This window comes from Dromiciops gliroides, chromosome 4 (assembly GCF_019393635.1).
Source record: "Dromiciops gliroides isolate mDroGli1 chromosome 4, mDroGli1.pri, whole genome shotgun sequence".
NCBI classification, from domain to species: domain Eukaryota; kingdom Metazoa; phylum Chordata; class Mammalia; order Microbiotheria; family Microbiotheriidae; genus Dromiciops; species Dromiciops gliroides.
In genome coordinates this window covers 351052871-351078843 of record NC_057864.1, presented here as the reverse complement: position 1 = coordinate 351078843, position 25973 = coordinate 351052871, and the positions used below count along the sequence as shown (strand labels likewise).

At 35.8% G+C, this 25973-nt stretch overlaps 2 protein-coding genes and 1 non-coding gene across 5 annotated transcripts in view; 2 read left to right on the top strand and 1 right to left on the bottom strand.

Moving 5' to 3' along the window:
- Positions 1-25973, top strand: part of CEP85L (centrosomal protein 85 like) — a 250546-nt gene that overhangs the window by 170384 nt on the left and 54189 nt on the right. For all 3 annotated transcript variants that reach the window (XM_043963690.1, XM_043963688.1, XM_043963689.1), the window contains exon 4: positions 21867-21985. In XM_043963690.1, the coding sequence (XP_043819625.1) occupies positions 21867-21985 (119 nt within the window). The remainder of the gene's footprint in view (positions 1-21866; positions 21986-25973) is intronic.
- On the top strand, positions 16955-17087 carry LOC122727114. Its single transcript, XR_006353068.1, has one exon. It is a non-coding gene; the product is annotated as a small nucleolar RNA SNORA44 (small nucleolar RNA).
- LOC122726154 (actin, cytoplasmic 1-like) lies at positions 23277-25119 on the bottom strand. Its single transcript, XM_043963691.1, has one exon. It carries the CDS (start codon positions 25019-25021, stop codon positions 23894-23896), a length of 1128 nt encoding a protein of 375 aa, XP_043819626.1. The 5' UTR covers positions 25022-25119; the 3' UTR covers positions 23277-23893.

Genomic DNA, 25973 nt, shown 5'->3' with positions numbered 1-25973 from the left:
GGTGAAAAATTTGAATCACCTAAAGCACATGTTCTGTGTTGAGGTTGAACAAGGCAACACTCTGCCTTCTTAAGTGTCCTTTTCAAAGTTGGTGATTTTAAAATGGCCCCCCAAGTGTATTGCTGCCTAATATTTTTAAGTGCAAGAAGGCTATGATGTGTCTTATGGAGAAAATACATGTCTTAGATAAGCTTCATTCTTGCATGAATTGTCTAGTGCTGTTGGCTATTACTTCAGTGTTAATGAATCAACAATATAATACATCCCAGAAAAAGGAAGAGGAAATTTTCTGATTTGTATATGAAGCTACTCTGGAAAGTGCTAAAGCACTGGGCCTGAAGTCAGGAAAACACTTATTAGCTATGTGACCATGGGTAAGTCACTTACCCCTGTTTGCCTCAGTTCCTCTTCTATAAAATGAGTTGTAGAAAGAAATGGCAAATGACTCTAGTATCTTTGCCAAGAAAACCCCCAAAAGGGGTCAGAGAGCATCAAAGATGACTGAAATGACTAAGAAGTTCATGATATGAAGTACGTGAAGAAGTGCATGATGAAGCTGTAGAAAAGATGGAAACTTGGCTAAATTTGTGGATTTATGAGGTGATGACCAATTTTTAAAAAGCATAGTGGACAGCATTGTTGTGAGACTGAAAGCCAAAGAAGTTTACAGTACATTAGTTATTCAGGGTCAGGAAAATATTAACTCCTTCTTGCCTAGTTCTGTTTCATAGGTTTCAAAAGGTGATTTTGTAGGTGTGGAAGGTTCTATAGATCAGGAGGCTGTGGAAGAATTAAAAAAAATACTTGCCAAGTCTTATGCAAGAAAAGGGTTAGGTGGAAGAGCAGATTTTTAAAGCTGATGAGACTGTAAGAAATATGTGTAAAGATGTCTTTAAACAAACACATATAAAACAAGGTTATATATTGATTGGTTGATAAAAATATTGTGATTAGAGGCTTGCAGGAACCTAACCCTGTATTTCTCCTAGGAGCAGTGGTTCAGAATTTGCTAATTCAATATTCACAATAACTTTATAGAACATAACTACTGCAAATAGTGAGAATCACTGTAGTAAGTTGATTTAATATCTCATTTCACAGAAGAAGAAATGGAGGGTTAGGGAGGAGAATTAATTTATTTGAGGCCACAGGTAACGAGTAGAAGGTAGATCCAAGATTGGAACTTAGTTCTTCTGACTCTAAATCTAGTTCTCTTTGTATTACATACAACATGAAATATATAAATGATTTCATTATGGATTCTTTTGTTTTTGTGCATGTCCGTTTTACATTTTTAGTTCTGAAGCTAAACACTAAACGAAACTGCATATTTCCCTAATACAAAGTAGAACAGAAAGAAGGTTATGCATGAAACAACATTTCTTTTATGTACAGCTTGCTTTTCTTTTTAAATTTTCTAACAAATTAAACATGTAAATTTCAGAACTCTTACTACTTGTTTTTCCTTATGTCCTTCTGTGCATTTAAAAAATTATTCTATGATCCTTCCTGCCTGCCCTGTCTACAAGGTTATCAGTAGGCCCCCTCTGCCAAGCAGAAGAAATTCTTATGTTGGCAATTTGGGAATTGTACACTGGATCTACCACCTCTCTATCTGAAGGTGTAGGTATCATGCCTTATCATCTGTATTCTGGAAATCACAGTTGGTCATTGCATTGATGAAATTTCTAAAGTATTTTTTAAAATTAGAATGTTGTCCCTTTTTCTTATATTTTAAGTCATTCTCTAGAAACTCAAATCCTATTCTATCAAAAGTTATCTTTTTCTTTCAGTGCCTCTACGTTTAGTAGGTTGTAAGGAAAACACCTGTGCCCCTGAGGTTTTTGGTTTCTTTCCCAGGACTTCTTTGTAGTTTTCATTTAAAAAATATATATTTTTATTTATTTTGTTAAATATTTTCTAATTAACATTTGTTTTTCAAAATTTTGAGTTCTTCCCCTTTGCCTTTCCCCCACCTCTTGAGAAGACATGCAATATATCAGTTGTACATGTGAATGAAGTGTTGCAAAACATTTCTATTTAAGACATGTTGCAAAAGAAAACACATGAAAAGTAAAAAAAAATACTTAAATCTGCACTCAAAGTTCATTAGTTCTGTCTCTAATGGTAGATAGCATTTTTTATCATGGGTCCTTTGGAATTGTCTTGGAACAGTGCCTTGATCAGAGTAGCTGTCACAATTAATCATCCTTAAAATATTCTTGTTATTGTGTACAGTGTCCTCCTAGTTCTGCTCACTTTATATGAGTTCATATAAGTTTTCTCATGTTTTCCTGAAACTATCCTGCTGGTTATTTGTTTGTTTGTATTTATTTTATTTTATTTATTTGTTTATTTATTTACTCATTCATTCATTTATCTATCTATCTATCTATCTATCTATCTATCTATCTATCTATCTATCTATCTATCTATCTATCTATGTGGGGGCAATGAGGGTTAAGTGACTTGCCCAGGGTCACACAGCTAGTAAGTAAGTGTCAAGTGTCTGAGGTCAAATTTGAACTCAGGTCCTCCTGAATCCAGGGCCTGTGCTTTAGTGCTTGTTATTTCTTATAGCACAATTGGATTCCATCACAGTTTACAAATGTTTGCCACCATAAATGGAGCTGCTATAAAGATTTTTGTACAAATAAGTATTTTCCCCCTTTTCTTAATCTCTTTGGGATATGGGTGTATTAGTGGTATTATTGGATAAAAGGGCATGCACAGTTCTGTAGCTCTTTGGACATACTTCCAAATGGTTCTCCAGAATGGTTGGACTAATTAAAAACTCCACCAAAAGTGCATTAATGTTCCTCTTTTTCCACTTCCCCCTCAGCATTTGTCCTTTTCCTTTTCTATCATGTTAGCCAATCTGATAGTTATGTGGGGGACAAAAACAACCACTCACTCAAAATAAACACTTGGAGTTGGAGAAAGAAAGCAGAAAATATTTATTTTCTTTCTTGAGAAAGGGCATACACCTGGATATGGTAAGTGTGCCTGCAAGTTCAAAAGCAAGCAATATATATATGTGTGTGTGTGTGTGTGTATGTCTGTGTGTTTTCCTAATGCAGTACCCTTTCTCGCCCTTGTCTGACCCCCATTAGCTAATTGTCAGGAAACTGTCTAACCCAATCAGAAGGCAGCACGATACATAGCATGACCTGATCATGAGCACATACAGGAAGAGTGAGGACATAGCAGGACTCTGTAAGCAATAACAGAATGTAACATATGGTTATCCTAAGAAGTGAGTTACTGAGAATAATACACTGTCTCCTTTCATTCTCTACATTAGGGGTCATCAGGTAATAGACTCATAGAATTTATGATAGGGAAGGGTTTCTGAGAATAACACACTGCCTTCTTTTATTCCCCACAGGTGTGAGGTGGTATTTTAGAGTTATTTCAGTTTACATTTCTCTAATCAGTACTGAATTAAGAGCATTTTTCCACATTAATAAGAATAGTTCCATTTCTTTTTCTTTTGAAAACTGCTTTTTCATATCCTTTGACAATTTATCAACTGGGGAATGGCTCTTATTTCTATAAATATAGTTCAATTTCCTACATATTTGAGTAATGAGGCCTTTATTAGAGAAACTTGCTGTGAATTTTTTTCAGTTTCCTGTTTTCCTAACTTTGGGTGCATTAGTTTTGTTTGTGCAAAACCCTTTTAATTTCATGTAACCAGAATTAGACATTTTAGTTCATCATTATCCTCTCTATCTCTTGTTTGGCCATAAACTCTTCCCTTATCTATAGATCTGAGAGATACATTTTTTCATGCTCCCCTAATTTACTTATGATATCAGCCTTTATGTCTGAATCATTTATCCATTTTTACTTTAGCACATAGTGTGATATGTTGCTCTATGCCTAGTTTCTGTCAAAATGTTTTCCAGTTTTCCTACCAGTTTTTGTCAAATGGTGAGTTCTTTCTGCAAAAGCTTGGGTTTATCAAACATTAGATTACTTATGGTCATTTACTATTTTGTATTGTGTACTTAATCTATTACACTGATCCACTACTCTGTTAGCCATGTTTTGGTGATTACCCCCTTTGTAATATAGTTAGAAATCTGATATTATACATACTTTATTGATTTTCATTTTTTTCTTTGCATTTTTATTGATTCCCTTTATATTCTTGACTGTTCCTCCAGATTATTTTTTCTAATTTATGCCTATAAAATAATTCATTTGTAGTTTGTTTGGTATGGCAATGAATAAGTATATTAACTTGGGTAGAATTGTTATTTTTATTATTTTGACTTGGCCTACTCATGAGCAATTACTATTTCTCCAATTGTTCAGATTGATACAAACATTTTAAATAAAATATTAGCAAAGAGGCCACAGCATTATCTGAAAGATTATACAGTATTACTAGGTTAGATTTATACTGAGAATATAGGGTTAAATATAAACAATTGATCATGTTAATAGCAATGATCAAAATAAAAATAAAGTCATGGAATTATATCAATAGGCACAAAAGGCTTTTGACAATATAGCTCTCATTTTTGTTAAAAACATGAGAAAGCATTGAAATAAATGGATCCTTTTTATCATAGTAGATATTTTATATATGTGTATACATATATACACATGTATATCTATATGTGTATGTATATAGATAGACTGATAGATTTACACATACATGTATATAATCTTGAAGAGATAGGATCATGTATAATTTGTATGAACTCATTTTCACTTGGAGCAAAGTAAGAATGTCCATTTTTACCACTACTATTTGATATGGTGTTAGAAATGCCAGGTATAGTAATGAGACAAAAAAAAGAAAGAAAGAAAGAAAGAAAGAAAGAAAGAAAGAAATATAAATGACAGGAAGATGCAAAGACAAAGAAAAAAATTTACTTTTTGTATATGAAATGATGGTATGCTTATAGTCAGAGTCAATAAATGTTAAGTGCAATAAACATTTGTTAAGTGCCAGACAGTGTGCTAAGCATTGGGGATACAAAGAAAGCATAGGATAATCCCTGTCCTCAAAAAACTCACAGTCTAATGAGGAAAACAACACATAAAAAGAAGCCAAAAAGGCTGGGAGAAGTTAACTCTGCATGAAGTCACACAGAATTATGAGTTTCTGGAGATAGTGAAGTCCAAGAAAAACTTAGGAGAATATCGCCGTGCGGCGCCCCCCCCCCCCCCAATCTTGAGCAAGAAGAGACGGAATGAGAAATTCCATGTAAAGTACTTGGAGGACATACAAAATACTTCAGGAATGGGGATGGGGTGGTGCCCACCATCCAGGATTCAAACAGGCATTAACTATGAAATGTTACCTAAGGAAATAAAGACACCTAAATAATTGTAGAAATAGTAATTTCTCATGAGTAGGCTAATATAATATGAATGACAGTACTACCTAAATTTATTTAGGTATCTAGTGCTAGGCCAGACTACCAGAGATTTAATTTTTTGAACAAGAAAAATTAATAATAAGATAATAATGAAGATATGAATCTGTAACAAAAAGGTCGAGACTCTTTAGGGAAATAATGGTGGGGCTGGAGTAGGGAGCTAGAAGGAAGGGGGCTGATGCAGACCAGATAGCATACAGCATATTGCTATGAAATAGTAATTTGGTACTAGTTGAAAAAAGAAGAGGTTGATTAGGGGAACAAATTAGGTACTTAACATACAAAAGCAAATAAACCTAGTAGCTTCCCTTTTTACAAACCAAAAGACCCCTAGCTACTGGGATAAGAATTCATCTGACCAAAAGAAAAATGAAAGAAAAACTGAACAGCCATCTGGCAGAATACCTCACACCATTTACCAAAATAAAAGATCAAAATGCATACATGTCCTAGACATAAAAGAGTATGTTAGAAGTATATTAGAAGGGGCAGCTAGGTGGCGCAGTGGATAGAGCCCTGGCCCTGGAGTCAGGAGGGCCTGAGTTCAAATCTGGCCTCAGACACTTAACACTTACTAGCTCTGTGACCCTGGGCAAGTTACTTAACCCCAACTGCTTCATCCAAAAAAAAAAAAAGTATATTAGAAGAATGAGGAAGAAATTACCTTTCAGACCTATGGATAAAGAAAGAGTCCATCATGAACAAATATGGGATAGAGAGAATCATAGCAGTTATAATGGACAGTTTTATTTACATAAAATTACCTAGGATTTCCTAATACTTGACAGTGTTTGCTTGGGTCCTTTGACATTATTATTTGGCCCACATCAGTCATCAGAAAGATCATGTCTCATCTGGGTTTAGAACCCTAGTCTAGGGCTCAATCCACTAAACCAGAAAATCTTAAGTTGATTTCCTCATCATGCTATGGAAGTGAACTTTGGGTTTTTTTGAAGATTACTCTATCAGAACACAGTCTGTCAGGACATACCACTTGTCAGCTATGTTATAGTGGAAACTAGATGGCTGCTGATATCCTTTTCAACTTTCAAGCTGTCATTCTATCAAGCTGGAAAAACTTCAGAAATGTCCTTGAAGAGGAATGTATTTCTGTCTTTAAATAACTTCCAAAATATGTGCTTTTAAAATTAATTTTAAAATTTGATCCCATTTTAATCACGCATTTCTGTATCAGGCACAATGGATAGAAATCTGTACCTGGAGTCAGGAAGACTTGACCACTTCCAAAAATATGTCTCACTCTACCTATTTAGTCTATCGTTTCTCTCTGTTGGGACATAAGCTGAATGCTTCATCCATCTTTGGCATCACAGTTGATCATAGTTTTTAAGTGTAGCAGTCATATAAATGTGGATTGACCTAAACCCGTTTTGGCTACAAAATGATCAGTGATTTATGTCACAGTAGCACTTAAAGATTGCTGACAGTTACAGCCCTGGAGGCGGAAGTATTCACGCCAACAAAATTTCAGATGCCTTGAAGTATTCAATGTTGTGTGGGATATCTCTTTGTGAGTGTGCATCAAACAGTAAAATATAGAACTGAACCTACCCTCATTTAATGCCCAGTGTCTTCTTGCTGTTAAAACAACTTCTATTTCTTGAATGGATACTTTATTAAAGTAGTATAAATATGGCAAAGCAAAGAAATAAAACAATGAGATTAAAATCATTTTTAACAATTGACATAGTGTTTGTTTCCCTTTGGTCAGTTGATCAATTTGGTTTCTTCTCTTTTGGTGAAGCCCATCATGTGCTTTGTAACTTTTGGTTTATATTACTTCTCTCTTTTGGTCTTAGTTTATTTGCATTAGGTGATGTAAGAAAATTCTTGTATCTAAAAACATTAGTGGAGTGTCTCTTCAGATAGGCTATTCCAGGAAACACAGGGAGATTAGCTGTATTGTTTGATATGCTGTGAGTGATGAATGAGCTCAGGACAAAGGCATATGAAAGAGAGATAAAACACTTGAAGAACAGCAAAGATTATATTCCATTTGCTAAAAGTAGTGGATTGGAACAACCTAATTATTAAATTTGAATCTAGACTAGTTTGGATTTGAACTAATTTATTTCAGCAGCAGTATAATAAACTTTGTATAAAAGACTGAAAGTTCCTTTGGTAAATTGAGGAGAACCACATTGGCATCCAGTTATGACTTCTGGGTCTCATATCTTATCTTGCATTTGAACATCTTTGCATGTTGCTATCATCATTATATGTTAGTACAAACAAAGGAGATTGCCAATATTTGTAAATGATGACTGACTCCAGGAAATAATTCCTAAGTATGGACTGTTCCTTCAGGAATCACATATTCTTAAAGCTATTAGGACTTTACATATTGGAACTTATATGGTGCTTTTTTGACTAGTGAACTGGTCAAACTATTTGATAATTCCTATTTGGTCATTGCGTCCCCTGGTCAAACTATTTGATAATTCCTATTTGGTCATTGTGTCCCCGGCATGTTGTTTGGCAGGATCAGGAAGCTTTATTTTGGACCATTTGGTCAGTTTCATTGTATATGCTTAATTCGAAATTTCTATAAACTTCTTGAAAGGATAGTGTAGGGGCTCATTTTTATTTGTATTTTCATCAGTGACTATTACCTTGCTTTGTATATGGTTAGATACTTAAGTGTTTATTAAATCAAAATTGTACAGCCACTTTTATGTAGTCATTCTTTTTCTGATTAATCCTATATTTATATAGTGTTAAAGTTTTTAAAGTACACACATATATTATTTCTTATGAATCTTAAAGTAGTCCTGTGCTTCATTTTACAAATGAGGAAATGAAAGTTCAGGGAGGTTAAGTGACTTGCCAGTGATCACAAATCTAATATGTGTTAGAGGGGAGTTGTAAACCATAATCATTTTGACTTCTTGGGCCATAGGCCATAGGACACAGGACTATTTAGTTCTTGTAGCTATATCTGTTATGCATTTTTATTGGTATCTTAATTGGATCCTTTTTATTAATGACCTCCTTGGAGCATATGCCTGGCAGTAAAATTTCTGTGTCAAAGTATATGGAAATTTTGGCCACTTTATTTCATAATATCCAATTGCTTTCCAAAATAATTATACCAATTTCCTACTACATCAGTAATCTATTAGTATGCCTATCTTACCATGATCTCTCCAACAATTTGCTAAGTATGTGGTGGAACCTTATAAGTTGTTTTGATTTGCATTGCCCTCATTATTAATGACTTGGAAAAATCATTTAAAAAATAAACATTTTAAATTAAATTTTTGAGTTCAAAGTTCTATCCCTCCTTTCCTCTCCTCCTACCTCTCTGAGACAGCAAGCAAATATATGTTATACATGTACAATTGTGAAAAAATACTTATATTAATCATTTTGTATATGAAAACTGAAAAGAAAATGAGTGAAAAATAGCATGCTTCAGTATGTGTTCAGTCACTATTCTTTCTTTGGAGGTGGAGAGTATGTTTCATTAGTCCTTTGGGATTGTCTTCAATCATTGTTGGAGAAATCTATTATATGGTTCTTAATAACTTGGAATTATTCTTTTAAGAACAATTTTTTTGCATCTTTTAACTACTCCTATTTGGTAATGGCTTTTTTAAGCTTTCGTGTTATTGGTAGGAGACATTTTCTTAAACAAGGGGTAAACATAATTAACACAATATATATTATTGAAAATTGAAAAGCTTTTTACAAGCAAAATTCCTACATCTATGATAAGAAAGAAGTGGATAAATAGGGGAAAATGTATGAAATTTCATGGATAAAGTTTTCGTATCTACAATACTATTTAACAGATAAATGTATGCATGTGTGTATGTATATGTTTATCTATACATGTATATGTCCATGTATATTAAAACATACCCTAAAAAAAAAAACCCTATTAGTTAAGTCATCAAATGATATAAATAAACAATTCTGTAACGTGCATCCATTGACTTTTACAATTAAGAATTCCTTTCTTATTTCTCTTTGATATGAGGTACTCGAAGTGTTTTTTTTTTTTTTGAAAGATTTTTGTTTGTTTGTTTGTTTTGCGGGCAATGGGTGTTAAGTGACTTGCCCAGGGTCACACAGCTAGTAAGTGTCAAGTGTCCAAGGCCAGATTTGAACTCACGTACTCCTGAATCCAGGACTGGTACTTTATCCTAAAAGAATTTTTAATACTATGATAAAAACAACACAGAATAGCAACAGTAGCTTTTTTTTTCAAAATTTTATTTTTTTTATTTGAAATTTTCTCAATTACATGTAAATATATTTCTTGAGTTCCAAGTTTTTCTCCCACCTTCCCTTCCCTCCCCCTTCCTGAAGCCAGAAAGCAATTTGATATAGATTATACATTACAATCATGTTAAACATATTTCCACATTAATTAGAAAAAAACGGAAGAAAAAATAAACAAGAACAATAACAGAAAAGCAACAACAAAAGTGAAAATAGTATGCTTTGGTCTGCATTCAGACTCCATAGTTCTTTTTCTGAATGTGGAGAGCATTTTCCACCACTAAGTCTTTTGGCATTGTCTTGGATCATTGCATTGCTGAGAAGAGCCAAGTCCATCACAGTTGTTCATCACAAAATGTTGTTGATATTGTGTACAATGTTTTCCTGGTTCTGCTTAATTTAGTGTCAATTCATGTAAGTCTTTCCAGGTTTTTCTGAAATCCATCTGCTTATCATTTCTTACAGCACAATAGTGTTCCATTACATTCATATGCCACAACTTGTTCAGCCATTCCCCAATTTTGGTACCACAAAAAGAGCAGCTATAAATATTTTTGTACATGTGGGTCCTTTTCCCTTTTCCATGATCTCTTTGGGATACAGAACTAGTAGTGGTATTGCTTTGTCAAAGGGTATGCACAGTTTTAAAACCTTTCAGCATGGTTCCAAATTGTTCTCCAGAATGGTTGTGTCAGTTCACAGCTCCGCCAAGAGTGTATTAGAGTAATAATAGTTTTTTTAGCAAAATCCAGGCTTTATTTTCTTACTATATATATTTCTTATGTAACTTTTCCCTATTTAAAGTTATGTATTATTGCATATTAGGGTATAAAAATGTGTTCTACATATTATTTGCTAGATAGGTTAAAATAAAGCAGAGAGATATGGAGAATTCCTCAGGATTCTGGTTAGGATTGCTTTTATTTCTTAAATAAGCTGTTGATTTAGTGTATTTTAAAACACTCAGATGAAACAGTATCTGTTTAATAAATGTAAAACTAAGCCCGGTGTAAAGTTTAGAACAATCAGATGAAAGTTAGTAGCTTAAGTTCAAAATTGTGAAGTCAGCGATTTTCTTAGTGACACTATAGTTGGTTTAAAAAATAACCCCTTGTGGGGGCAGCTAGGTGGCGCAGTGGATAAAGCACTGGCCCTGGATTCAGGAGTTCCTGAGTTCAAATCCGGCCTCAGACACTTGACACTTACTAGCTGTGTGACCCTGGGCAAGTCACTTAACCCCCATTGCCCCGCAAAAAACAAAACAAACAAAAAACCCCCTTTTTATTGTTCAAGACATTCACCGATCTTCAAAATGCATTTCTTTCTCAGCTGCTATCATCATAGTACTTCATTTCTTGGGTTGGGATATGGTAGCAGAGTTATTCTATAATCAATATATGGCTGCCATAATAAAGTACTATTAGTCATCAGTTAAGCACATGTCCTGAAATCCTTGATTTTCTTTCTATGCTTAAAGGACCCATAAATTAATAGGTATGGACACTTCATTCACAGATGTAAATCATAACCATTTTGTGAGTAGTTGATTGTGTTAGTTGTCGTGGCCAAAAAGTCATCACTCTGTAGACCATCTTTTGATGAACTATTGAAAACTGATCTAGCTTGGCCAATAGTCCCACCAAAAGCCTTTCCAGCTTAAATAGCATCTTCCAGAGTTTGTGCTCCACTAGCTTAGAGACTTTGAGAACCCAATTCCTATTTAGTCATTAAAAAACATCAGCCAAATGCAATTGTTAGTGACATAAGACAATATTAATTGAAATTGTTGCTTTGTATTTTAACCTAAAAATATACCCTTTTTCTAAATCATGATTTCAAAATTAGGATGCTTTTGTGAACACAAGGTTACTGCCTCACAACATGTACTTTTCTAGATTTGTCTCGGAGCCACAATATTTATTGACAGTTCTTGGGAGGGAATTTCTCATTTGAGATGAACCTGTTCACATTTTACTGCAGTGTTGGTTTATTATGCTTAGTCATCTGGGAATTTCTTGTATCCCATAATAATTTACAGATCTAGGTTAGCACCAAAGAAGAAGAGAACACAAGTCAGATTATAGCTATGTTACTGCAGTATCTCCATTGCTTCTGACAATTCAGATACTTTCCCCCCATTCACTTCTTTTCAAATATGCCATATGGAGGAATGTGAAATAAAATAGGGATATGAGCTGTAATTGTTTTTAATTATTTCATGTAATGTTTATAAAGTTTTTCATTTAAATCCAGCCTTTAAAAGTTACTTGGTAGACTTGTTATTTGAAACTTTAAATCATTCTCTTGTTTAAAAAAAAAAAAGAGGTTTCCCCCCTCACCCCCCCCCCCCCGCCCCCATGGCCCAATTCAGCCTATAATATACTAGAAATACAGTACTAGTAGTACTATAAACAGTGCTTCTGTGGACAAATACATTCAGCTTGACAAGATATTTCTTACTTTTGCCCTTTCTCTACTCTGATATTAGGAATGGGGACTTCCACAGCTCTAAGCCTTGTATAATAGCTTTCATGTGTTGGGTCTGGGCTCTAGCTAGAGGGAGAGTAGAGTACTTGGAGCAAGGATCAGGTAGTAAAAAATCAAAATGTGAATAGTGGGAAGAGGAGCACCAGAGTGCTATGGCAGGAGTGAAGGAAACAGGTGGTAGAAAAGGGTGAGAGTAAAGAACAGAGGAAGAAAGCAAAAGATAGTGGTTCTTAGGGTACTGAGGATGGGGACAATGACTAGAAATACAATGATGGGAGATTTCAGTGTTTTTCTGCTTCATTTCCTGGCTGACCTGTAGCTTATATGGCTGAAGAAAAGTAGAAAATGTGACCTGGAAAGATGAGTGTCAGTTGTGAGTATTGAATAGTGAAGAGGTAGGGAGGGTCATCTTTATCAGTTGGGGAGTTCCTGTGGCCCATAATATATAAGCTCTATAGGAAGTAAGTAATTTCATCATGGGACAGCGAGGTGTATAGAGCATCAAGTTTGGAGTCAGGAAGACATAATCTTCCTGAGTTCCAATGTGGCCTCAGACACCTTACTAGCTGTATGACTGTGAGCAAGTCAATTACTATCTGCTTGTCTTAGTCTCCTGGATAAGGAAATGGTTATTCCAGTATCTTTGCCAAGAAAATCCCATGGACAGTATTGGCATGCTGTGGTAGACAGGGTCATGAAGAGTCCGACACTTCTGAAGACTGAGCAACAACAAAGGTAGAGACTGCCTGTATTATAATTTTCATGAAACCACATAAGTACCTTCTTATTTTTCTGAGAACACAATGGTACAACAGCTAGAAAATACTTGATAAAAAATTGTTCTTGCCTGCCTTTGAAAATCCTCCACTGCCTTGAGAAAGGAATGGGGATTTTTACTCTGATTGACGATTTATTCATTTCCTTGATGTTTTTGATACCCAGTTGTGATCTTCGCAATAATGTTTAACAGCATGAAGATGAATTAATCTGTCCTCCTGTGTCAAGGAGTCCTCAAAATCTGCTATTAAGTGCTTTGCAACCAAAACTTCTTAAGTATTCACCCAATTCTCAGCTTAAAGTTCAAGTAACTTTCAGCAATCCATTTATGACACTGAGCCAGCTGTGCTACCTGTTTAGCTCAGGTGCATACAAATCTGCTTCCCAAGGTACTCTCAATGAGTTGTCCCTTAGTCTTGTCCTCACAGTCTTTATACCTGGGTGGAAAGAGGAAAGAGGTAGCAGAACTAAACTAAATGGAGCAGAAAGAAGTGAGACTAAGAAGAAAAACATCTGACCAAGGGAGAGTACCCTGTGACTAGTTAGCACCGAAACTGATTTCCTTTGTGTCAGGTAGCTTATTTATTTATTTATTTTTTAGTTAAAGCCTTAAAACGGGAATTCCAAAACTATTTTGAATGAGTTCATGACCTCCCAGAAGGTACTACATCAAATAATATTAAAATTAAAGTTCTAAAGCATTTGTTGTGTGAGAGAAAATAAATTCTCATTTACTTCAAAGTTGTGGTATGTTCAGTCTTGAAGAATGTAGAACAGGGAAAAACAGTGTTCTAATGATGAATACATTTTATTGTTGGAAGGGCAAAATGCCAGTCTTATGACTGAGGTAGAAAGACATGATTTTGTGGGTTCAAGTACACTATCATGCTTGGTACTTTGAGTTGATCTCTTCTTGAACCAAAGGCATTGACAATATTTGAAAACAGCACAATTAGCATAAATAAGTAGAAGGGCGGGTGGGTTCATGAAGTTTTAAAGGCAAGGTGTTCCATAAACATTTAGGCAGAGGGTAAACTGAATCTAGAGCCAAGGGTTCTCTAACCTTGTATGTGTGTATGCATACCTGTGTGTGTGTGTGTGTGTGTGTGTGTGTGTGTTTGTATGTGTATGTGTATGCGATGATAGATCTCTTTGGCAGGCTAGTGATGCTTATGGACCTTTTCTTAGGATAATGTTTTTAAATGCTCAAAATAAAATACAAAACTAACCATTCATATTGAAATACAGTTATTAGTCAATAAACATTCAAGTTCCTACTTTGTGCCAGGTACTATGATAAGGTGTGCAAAAGCACTGGGGTTACAAACGGGGGTGGACAGTCTTTGCCTCTGAAGGAGTTTACAATTTAATAGGGGAATACAACACACAAAAGGAAGGGGGCTGGGAAGAAGGTATTCTACTTGGGACATTTTGGAAAAGTCAGAGAAGTCCCAAAATAGTGTAGCCAGGTAAGAAATGAGAACATGTTCTCAGCTGAGCTCCCTCCTTAAATGGAGATTATCAAAATAATAAAAATAAGTTAACAGACTCCAGGTTAAGAACTCCCAAGGAAGCTCAAGAAAGCAGAACGATTTATGAAGGCAATAGAAAAACTGAATCACTAAGGCTGTGGGGTTCTAATCTTCAGAAAGACTGGGAAAAAAGTATTCTTGCCTCAGCTTCTGAAAAGCCATCAAGAATCCCTAGTTCTCTCCCAAAATCTGTTTACAGAATACATGGAAAGCTTTGCAAAGAGGTCTTTATTAAAATTCTGTAACCCTATTGAAGTTTTTTATTCCTTCTGATTTGTTGGAATTAAAAAAAAATAGGCATTATGAAAAAAACTTGATACTTTATCATATTAAATTTTTACTGTTTTATGTTGATTCATTACTTAAAGACATTTTAGGAAGTTTTATACCATAAATATATCATTTGTAGTAATTTCTATATAAAATTGCACATTGGTTGCTTAACCACCACTCCCCTCCTTTTTTTTAAATATGGGAAAATCCATTTTACATCATTTTAATTTATGGCATGTTTACAAGGAATTTGACCTACCATCTGTGTGGAACTAGCCTGCTTGCATACTATTTTTGGAGTGAAGGAAAACATTCCAGTATACAGATATGATTATTCTCCTGTAGGCCTACAATAGATATCAGGCTGCTGGCTGTGTTTCAAGTACTTAAATTTCAAGTGGAATAGGTTGTACATTCTGTATGAAGGATACATTCAGTGTCCTTTTAAAAAATTTGCACATAAAAATAGAAATACAGTTTATATTTCTTCAGGTAAATTTTGTTGCCTGCTTACACTTTAATATAATAACAGACTTAAAAAGATACTGTTCCTTTGTTTCATTTATTGCATGAAAGATTAGAAAGTAAACAGGTAATTTTACTATCTCATAGTAGTGTCCAACATAGTTAGGTTTTCCTTGGTGGTGCTTCTTTTTGCCAAGGTCAACTCTTCTACTTATACTCTTGTTCTCATTCCCTACTTTTTCCCCTCTTAACTGTCCCGTCTTTTTCCATTCTCTTATCTGTGATTTAATCATTCTCTCTTTCCCACAATGTTCCAGGTTTTCTCATTCCTAAAAAGATAGGTCCACCTGCCATTCCTTCCAAATTTCATCCCATATCTTTCTTCTCTTTCACAGCCAAACTCCAGGGGAGGAAAGCTTTCTGCTTTTTCTGCTTTGATGCCTCTTCTTCTCCCCTTACTCATGTTTCAGTCTCCTGAAATCTGGCTTACCATTTAAGTGAAATGACTTTCTCTTCGATTATTATTGATACCTCTTAATCACCAAATAATCATTCCCCATATTGCTTGAACATTCAGCAACATTTGCCACTGTTGATCACCTCCGTATAATCTCTCCTCTCTGGGTCTTTGTGACACACTTCTCTCTAGGTTCTTCTGTCTGACTTCTCAGTCTTCTTTGCTCATTCTGCATCTAAGTTATGCCCCTAAACATGGCTCTGTCATGAATTCTCTTCTTTTTCTATACATTCTTTCTTGGTAAAGTAAAAGAACTGAATCTGATTCTATTGGAATGACATATATATTTTGATCATTTTTAAAAGAAGATCCTCACTTTCCTATATCCTATATATATATATATATACACATACACATACACATACACATACACATATACATATACATATACATATATATATATTTTTTCCTCAAGTATTTCCAGATTCTGTGTTTATTGCCTGTTTATTGCCTTTATAGTCACTTGTGGTTCACATTGCTCTTTAACAACTCATTGATTGATATAAACAATAAGAGATACCTGGAATTTTAATTTTTGTTTTTCCTGTAGCAATTATATATATATAAATATGTGTGTATATATGTATATATATATATACACACACACACATAAATAGTCTGTAAGCACAACTTAAGACATTTCTTATTTAAAATAGCCTCCAGAATTTATAGAATATGTTAGTAAAGCATGTGATTGTTTTTTTTTAAGTATATTATATAAGGTCTTCAAGGATAATGACAAAAGAAATGTTAAGAGGCCTTGAAAACTGGAGCCCTTGTTTCAGTTAAACAAATGGAATTCTTTAGAGAGTATAAAGAATTTTCTGTTGATAGAAAGTTTAGTGGTGGTATTCAGGATATGATGTGAGTCCCAGCAAATAAATGTTTGAAAAGTCAAATATAATCAGGGTTTTTAAGTATCTCCTTCCCTCCCTCCTTTCCTTCCTTCTTTCCCTCCGTCCCAAGCACAGAGCTCACTTATCTTTAAATGTTGTCCCACTAAGATATTTTTTCAATGAAGAGATATTTTTGTTTGTTTGTTTGTTTTTTTTAGTGAGGCAGTAGGGGTTAAGTGACTTGCCCAGGGTCACACAGCCAGTAAGTGTTAAGTGTCTGAGGCCGGATTTGAACTCAGGTACTCCTGACTCCAGGGCCAGTGCTCTAACCACTGCGCCATCTAGCTGCCCTTGAAGAGATATTTTTAATCAACTAGGTATGTTAAAGAACATTGCAAAACCCTTAAGAACACACTGTATCAACATGGCTCATCAAGGTCTGTGGCTTGAGGTAGCCACAGGGTCTCCAACTACATGCGAGAGAATGCTGGAAAGACTTTGACAGCTCAGGTCACCTTTGTATCTGTAGCTGCCACTCAGCTTTCCTATATTCACAAACACATGTACAGGGAGAAGGGTGGGGATGGGACTTTGTGTAGAAGAACTGAGTCAGACAGAGGGTCTGTCACTGCCTCATGGGGGCTGCTCCATTCACTGCAGTAGCTTTGCTTCTCTTGCTGCCTGGGCCTGAAGGTTCAGGGACCAAGTCTGGTGCTTCATGCTTGGATTTCACAGTTAACTTTCTTTTTTCCCCCCTTAGAAATAGGGAAAAAAAAAAAAGAACACACTCTATGAAAGGATAGAGTAGTGGTAAAAGGAATGCCTTTCAAAAAGTATGAATAATATTCTTGTATAATAATTTGTTGTAGTTAATCTATTTGAATTTTGTTACTTCATACTTTAAACCATTTTACAAAATTGTTTATTGTGTGTAATATCCCAGGTTATCTTAAAGGAATGAAGCATAGCTTTTTATTCTAGACTTATATCTTTTAAAACTTCAATTTGGGGGGCAGTTAGATGGAACAGTGGATAGAGCACCAGCCCTGGATTCAGGAGGATCTGAGTTCAAATCTGTCCTCAGACACCTGACACTTACTAGCTGTGTGACCCTGGGCAAGTCACTTAACTCTCATTGCCCCTCCAAAAAAAAGAAAAAGGAAAAAAAACTTCAATTTGGGAAGTAGAAAAATAATTTGCCTGCTGGGTTGACTAATAACATTATGAAATGACTGAAAGTATATAATCATATGTTGCATGCATGCACATGCATGCATATATACACAATGTTTTTTCAGAATTTCTTTCCAAGATTAAAACTTAGCATAAAGCATCTGCATAAAGTATTTGAAAATTTGTTGTATAAAATTAAAAGCCAGGCATTTGACTATGTCTTCATACATAGAGAATCTGAAGAGAATATAGTCGATCAACCTCAAGAGGTAAGGAATATGATCACCAGACATCCTTAGTTCCTCCTATTATGAATTTATATAAATAATTCCTTAACTTATTTATAATTACAGCCTCATTGCTTTTAAAGAAAGACAAGTTCAACAAATTGACCAAATAAGACTTTTAAATAGTAATACTTTATTTTTATTGTCCTAAGTTTACTTCATTTTAGCTTGTGATACAAGTTCATCCTGCAGTTACCATCAGAATGAGATTATACATGAGATAGCTTGAGTATTCTAAATACCACTGAAGGGGGATGGAGAGGGAGTGATATGAAACAATGTCAGTAAGAAACCATTTATACTTCTCCATCAGGAGATATTCACTGATTTCACCTTTTGTTTTATGTCTCTAATTTGCTCTCCATAATAAAACTATTCACACCCTGCCTCCCCAACCCAGAAAGCAATCCCCTTTATAACAAAGAATGGAAAAGAAAGATGTAAAAAAAGCAACTCGGCAAATTTACTAGTAATCAGGCAAGTTCTACAGGATATGTCGTGTTCTACCTCCATGGTTTCCTATCTTTGGAAAGAGGACAGAGAGGTGCATTCTTATATTTTTAGTTTGGTGTGTCAAGTTTGGTCATCATAATTTAACAACGTTCAGGTTTCATTGTATTGTCACTGTATATATTGTTTGCTTGTTTTGCTTTCCTCACTTTGCATCAGTTCATTTGTTTTCTGGGCCTCCCTATATTCCTATTCATTCTTCTTATTTCACAGCAAAATTCCATTATATTCTTGAATGTAATTTGTGATGATATCTATGCTGCCACAAAAAGAACTACTATAAATATTTTGGTGTATATTAGATCTTTTTTTCTGTGCTTGACCTCCTTGGGTATATACTGTGCAATGAGATCTTTGGAGTAAAGGGTGTAGACATTTTAGTCAAATTTCAAATTGCTTCCAGAACGTTTGGACCAATTCCTTCAACAAGGCATTAGTATGCCCTCCCACAACCCTTCCAGTGTTAATTACTCTTTTATCATCTTTGCCAATATTCTGGATGTGATGTCCAGTCTCAGAGTTTTGTTTCAATTTATATTTCTCAGTTATTTTGAAGTATTGTTTCATATGAATGTTAATCGTTTGCAATTTTTAAAAAGGGCTGTTTATTTTTTGATCAGTTACCCACTGGGGAATGACTTTTGGTCTTTTTATATTAGGTCCTGATTAGTGCAAAAAATGAACTGTCTGAAGTGGTTCCATGTTTTGGAATTAGCACTATTTGAAGTAGTGATTATGTAAAATACCATCACTGGTTCCAGCACAATGGTAATATGCAGTGTGAATTTGGAATTTGGATTTGAATAATGGGACCACATCAAGGGGAATAGGGCAGCTAGGTGGGGCAGTGGATAGAGTGCTGGGCCCTGTAGTCAGGAAGACCCAGGGTCAAATTTGGCCTGTGTTCCTGAGTGGAAATCTGGCCTTACACACTATCTGTGATCCTAGGCAAGTCACTTAACCTTGTTTGCCTCAGTTTCCTCATCTATAAAATGAGCTAGAAAAGGAAATGGCAAACCACTCCAGTATCTTTGCTAAGAAAATCCCAAAGGAGTCACAAAGAGTCAGACATGACAGAAATGACTAAATAACAACAAAAATAAAGGGGAATACACTATTCATACTAATTGTGACTTAACTGCATTTCCTTATTTATTTTGGATCTCATACCCTTCTCAGAGATATTTGAAGCAAAGACATTAAAGGCACAAGTGTGGAGGAGATAGATTTATTATCCCTATTTGTAAATTCCATGATGGTTTACTTAGTTTCTTTGCAAATTCATTGGGATTTTCTAATTGAGATACTGCTACAGTATAGTAACAGCTTTTCTATAGAAGAGTGAATCCCTGGAAGAAATAATAGAGAGGGAAGTCCCATTCAAATATCTACAAAATGCAAGGGGTTTTTGTTGTTTACAATATCTGTATAGATACAACTACTTTACTATTGATTCCTGTTCTTGAAACCCAGCCAGTAATTCAAAGATAGGTTGATGTTTTATTGAGGAAATGAATGCCTAGTGTGTGCTAGGTACTATTCTAGGCAATGGGAATATAAAGATACAAAACCACACTAAGTTTGCCCTCAAGGAGCTTATTCTCTAGTAAGGGAAGAAAACATACAAACATATCCAATAGGGGATAACTGCATTAAGAGAAAGAAGCAGGAAAAGATTAAAGATTGGGGAATGAGAGATCACTTCCAACTTAGGGAAACAGGGAAGGCTTCATTGAAGATAGGACAACTACATGCACCTGGGTCTTGAAGAAACAAAAGAATTTTTAATTGGCACTTAAGCAGTGAATCCATTTTAGAGATGTTTGGAGGCACTAGAACGTCAGGGCAAGATTGTACAGTGAACTGCAGTCTTGACTGAAAGATTGAAAGTGTCACTGAAATGAAGTTTCAATGAAGTTCAAAACTTAACTGTTTTGAGTTTTTAAAAAAAAAATTATTTCCTCTAAAAATTAAGTATGCTACTCTGAAGGGCTTTCTGAGTTATTAAGTGTGATTTCAAAGTATTTTAGAGCTAGTTTCTTCACAGAGGGGGAAAAATTCAGAAAATTAGAATGGATACTTAGAGATTAATTTTACAAGCAGCTTTTTAGAAACACAGTTAAAGAGGCATAATAAAGCAAATTTTACTATGTATACCACTCAAAGGACAGTATATATTTCTTATTCTACCCTACTAGTATTTTACAGTATCCATCTCATAAGAATCTTGGGAAGATATTTTTGTAGCAGTTTGCCCTTACTGCAGGAAAAAAAAGTACTATAAAAACTATAAAACTACCAGTAGCAATGTAGCCTTACTGGATTGATCTGGGATGCTCAAAATCTCTAGAATTATGAAAGATTTAAATATTAAAAGGACATTTGCAATGATTTGGGTACTAAAAATATTTTTGGAGGGGTTTGAAAAAATGTGTTTTAAAAAACCCAACCTAAACCTGAAGTCAAACACAAAGGAAAAAAAAAAAGAAAAAAAATTCCTTCTATGTAGCAGAACTCTAAGAAGAGTCAATAAGAAATTGTTAATCTTCCATTTCATACCACATTAAAAACAAAAACAAGTGGAAAATAAACTCTACAGGTTACTTTACAAATGACCTACTTGTCTGTGTGTTCTTCTGTTCCTTTCTGTGCATTTTTAAAAAAGTTACCAGGGTCTACATTTGGGGGGGGGGGAGAGTGGGCACAACTGTATACTAATTTCTTCTCTCTCACCATCCCCTTCTTGAGTGAAAGGGAGGTTCTCTCTCTCTCTGGGTTTTTGGTCTGACCTCCATATCCTGTGGTTAGTCCCCTCTGTATCTTTGAGGTTACAGAGCTCTGGATCTTCAGAGCCCTCTCTGGCATTTCAACACAGAGTATTAGGGACCCCAGAATCCTTAGATACCTGAGTTGTATCAGTCAGAGATCTGGGACACTTAATTTGGTCACCATTTGCTAATGGATCCAAGGGCTTCCAAGGCTTTCTCAGCAAAGCCTTCCACTCTTGGTGTCTTTAGACTCAGAGCCTTGCCAGGCTACAGGTCTCCTGTCTCTTTGATCATGAAGCTCTCCTGTACACTGTGGTGCTGGATTTGCTGGAGGGGGTTCCTTTCCCATTCCCTTGGGGGTTTTGGCTGACATTATGTAATCCTCAGATAGAAGTCACTAGTTTTTCATCAGATTTCTTTATCATTATTTGGTTTGATATGAATGCTAAGTTTTCTATAGTAGGTATGTGGGGAAAACTGGACATTCTGGCAGCCATCTTGGGAGGAAATCTAAACTATGTATTTGAACCTTCAGATATTTATTTCTTTAATATTTCTGTAGATCTCTTCTAATTATATACATGTTTTATTCAGGTTTTAACTGGATCTCGTCAAAATTATTCTTCTTCTGGCTACCATGATTTCAATAGATGGGAATCTTTATTGAAAATCAAAGAAGGATTGCTAAGGCAGAAGGAAATTGTAATTGACAGGTCAGTATATATTTGTTTATTTGAGATTTCATACTTCACATTAAATCTGAAGCATTCCTTCCACAGATAATACTCCTGTTTTTTAAAATGGTTAAAGAAATCTCTTAATTATTCCTTTATTAGGTTCTTGATAAGATCACCATATTTTCTGACTTGTATTATAAATTAAATGTGTGCCTATTTCATTCATATATTAGCTTGCAAAGCTGGTGGATGGCAAAGATTATACCAATTTTTATTTTTTTTACTTTTATTGCCTTGTTTTATATATGTAGTCTGTGCTTTATAAGATATATACTGAATTGATTTTTTTTCTCTGACAGTCCTACGTATTGTTAATTTCCTTTAGCCTTATAAACTTATTTAATTGAGTTTGTGATCTTATCAACATGTACATTACCTGTAGTGGGTTTATATTCATTTAAAGCTTTACTCTTTGTAACTTTTGTCCATGTTCCCTCCAAAAACAAAGACAAGTAGGTACTTTTTTTAGATTTCTTAATGTATGGATATTAACAAAGCATTCTGGTTGTTCACAGGTTATACCTTGCTCTTGCTTTATGACAAGTCTGTGTCATTTTCTGATCATGCATCTCTCTGGTAAAATCCTTTGTACTATTTCTCTGGCACAGTTTGTCATTGGTAATATGTTGCAGCATGCTTATACCTCTCTATGTTGGCCTTTGGGTGGCTAGTAATGTTAATTCTTTGGATAAAGTGGTATTCACAACACACAGCCATACATCTCTGTATATATACATCTTTGAACTCATGTTCAGATTGTCAACAGGCCTTGTTTCAGAGAGAACCTTAGGATCATTATCAATGTCACAAAGTTCCTCTCTCCCCTAAACAAAATAAACAAACAACAACAATACCCACACTGATAATCCAGCTTTCTATTCCCCTCCTAGCATAGTACTGGTAACATTTTTGTTGTTTAGATGTTTCAGTCATTTCTGACTCTGCATGATCCCATTTCAGATTTTGTTGGCAATGATGCTGGAGTAGTTTTCCATTTCCTTCTCCAGCTCATTTTACAAATAAGGAACTGAGCCAGAAAAGGGTTAACTGACTTGCTCAGGGTCACACAGCTAGTTAGGTTGTCTGAGGCTGGATTTGAATTCAGGAAGAAGGGTGTTCCTGTTTCCCAGTCCAGTGCTCTATCCACTGTGCCACTTAGCTGCCCCTACCCTCAACATAGTAAATGTTTAATAAATGCTTGATTGCTGACTGACTCTTCCTCTTCTGTTTTTTTTTTTCTTTAACGTGTGCACTTTTATTTGAACTGGTCTTAAGTCAGTGTACAGGTAAAGCTTTCCTCCCCTCCCCCCAAGTACTGGCACCAATTTCAAAACTTGCGGGGAGACTGTGAAGTCTTCATTCACATCTATGTTGGGGGCAGGGAGGGAATTTAGGGGGCCACTCATTATGGCTGACAAAAAAAAAAAGGAACAAGTATTAAGGCGGAAGATACAAAAAGTTGTTTTTTTTTTTTTTAAAGGATTACATAATTTACACATAAAGCAGTACTGTGTACCTCTCCCCCTCCCCCTCTGGATTTTTAAGTAGCTCCTTTGCTCTAATTTGAGCAGGACAGCCTTCATAGAGGCAAGTAACTCACTAACATGTAATAATTATTTGGAATGACTATTAAAAAAAAAAACAATGTACAATCAGAGTCCTGAAGACGCACTGTAGAACTTTGGGGATGTTTGCCTCCAACATCATCACCTGCTCATCACCTTCACCATTCCAGTTTTTAAATCCTGAGTCAAGCGCCAAAAAAAATAAAAACTAAAAACAAATAAAGCCATGCCAATCTCATCTCTTTTTTTTCCGGGCAATTAACATGTCACACCCTTTGACAAAAAAAAAACAAAAAAAACAAAAAAACAAACAGTCCATTTAGAAGCATTTGCGGTGGACAATGGAGGGCCCAGATTCATCATACTCCTGCTTGCTGATCCACATCTGCTGGAAGGTGGAAAGAGACGCCAGGATGGAGCCTCCAATCCAGACAGAGTATTTGCGCTCAGGTGGGGCAATGATCTTGATTTTCATTGTGCTGGGGGCTAGGGCTGTAATTTCCTTCTGCATCCTGTCAGCAATGCCTGGGTACATGGTGGTACCACCAGACAATACAGTATTGGCATAGAGATCCTTACGGATGTCAACATCACACTTCATGATTGAGTTGAAGGTAGTTTCATGGATTCCACAGGATTCCATACCTAAGAAAGATGGTTGGAAGAGAGCTTCTGGGCATCGGAACCTCTCATTGCCAATTGTGATAACCTGACCATCAGGGAGCTCATAGCTCTTTTCCAGAGAAGAGCTAGAAGCAGCAGTGGCCATCTCCTGCTCAAAGTCTAGGGCGACGTAGCACAGCTTCTCCTTGATGTCACGCACGATTTCCCTCTCAGCTGTGGTAGTGAAACTGTACCCTCTCTCGGTCAGGATCTTCATGAGGTAGTCCATCAGATCACAGCCAGCCAGATCCAGACGGAGGATGGCATGGGGAAGGGCATAACCTTCATAGATGGGCACAGTGTGGGTCACACCATCACCGGAGTCCATCACAATACCAGTGGTACGACCAGAGGCATACAGGGACAGCACAGCCTGGATGGCAACGTACATGGCTGGGGTGTTGAAGGTCTCAAACATAATCTGAGTCATCTTTTCTCTGTTGGCTTTGGGGTTCAGGGGGGCTTCCGTGAGCAGCACAGGGTGCTCTTCAGGGGCCACACGGAGCTCATTGTAGAAAGTATGATGCCAGATCTTCTCCATGTCATCCCAGTTGGTGACGATACCATGTTCGATGGGGTACTTCAGGGTCAGAATACCTTTCTTGCTCTGGGCCTCATCCCCCACATAGCTGTCTTTCTGGCCCATACCCACCATCACACCCTGATGTCTGGGGCGCCCGACAATGGATGGGAAGACAGCCCGAGGGGCATCGTCTCCTGCAAAGCCAGCTTTGCACATTCCAGAGCCATTGTCAACAACGAGAGCAGCAATATCATCATCCATGGCAAACTTTGAAGTGGCAAGTTTAAACCCTTAAGAGAAAGAAGGTGGTGCCGCACCTGGAGGCAGGGGGGAGGCAAGTGCACGCCGGGTGGAAGAGCTCACAGCTCTCCTCTTCTGTTTTAACTTATTCATTCCCTTCGTTTTCATCCCCCCACCCCCACCTACTCTTTTTCCTTTCTCCCTTACTGAATGAGGTCTGGCTAACTACATATTATAATCTGGACAAAATACACTATTTTTCCATTCACCTTCTCCTTTGTGGCTATTTAGTCCACATTTTAAAAGTAATTATGGATCTCAGTTTGAAGATTCTATAAGGTTTCAGTATTTGACACAGCAAAGTATTACCTGCAAATTTGGAGGTCCTTGTAAAATATAGGAAATGCATATTCCATTTAGATTCTATATTGGATGTCTTCCACAATGATGTCAGAAACCTATATTGAGCATACATTTCACTGTTGGAGATTCATGATTAGAGGGTCATGGAACAAAGTTCTTTGTTTTTTTAAGTAATCTGATATTATTTTTGACATGTGTCACACACTTAAATATATACTTTATTGTGTGTTTGTTTTTGTGGGGCAGTGAGGATTAAGTGACTTGCCCAGGGTCATACAGCAAGTAAGTGTCAAGTGTCTGAGGTCAGATTTGAACTCAGGTCCTCCTGAATCCAGGGCCAGTGCTTTATCCACTGTGCCACCTAGCTGCCCCCTAAATATATACTTTAAAAGTGCGCACGCACACACACAAATACAAACACAGACACAGGGTGGGCCAAAAGCCATGAATATTTAATAACTCCTTTATTTTTTGTTTTTAATTTACAATACCACAGCATCATATGCAGTATATATAGGAAATAAATTTATATTACATGTGAAAACTCAAACCTTGTAAGTGGTAAAAAGTAAAGAAAAAATAATTTTCAAAAAGTTATTAAAACATCAGA

Bases quoted from the DNA above. Each gene is read 5' to 3' on its own strand.
- LOC122726154 (XM_043963691.1), bottom strand. From the start codon at position 25,021: ATGGATGATGATATTGCTGCTCTCGTTGTTGACAATGGCTCTGGAATG.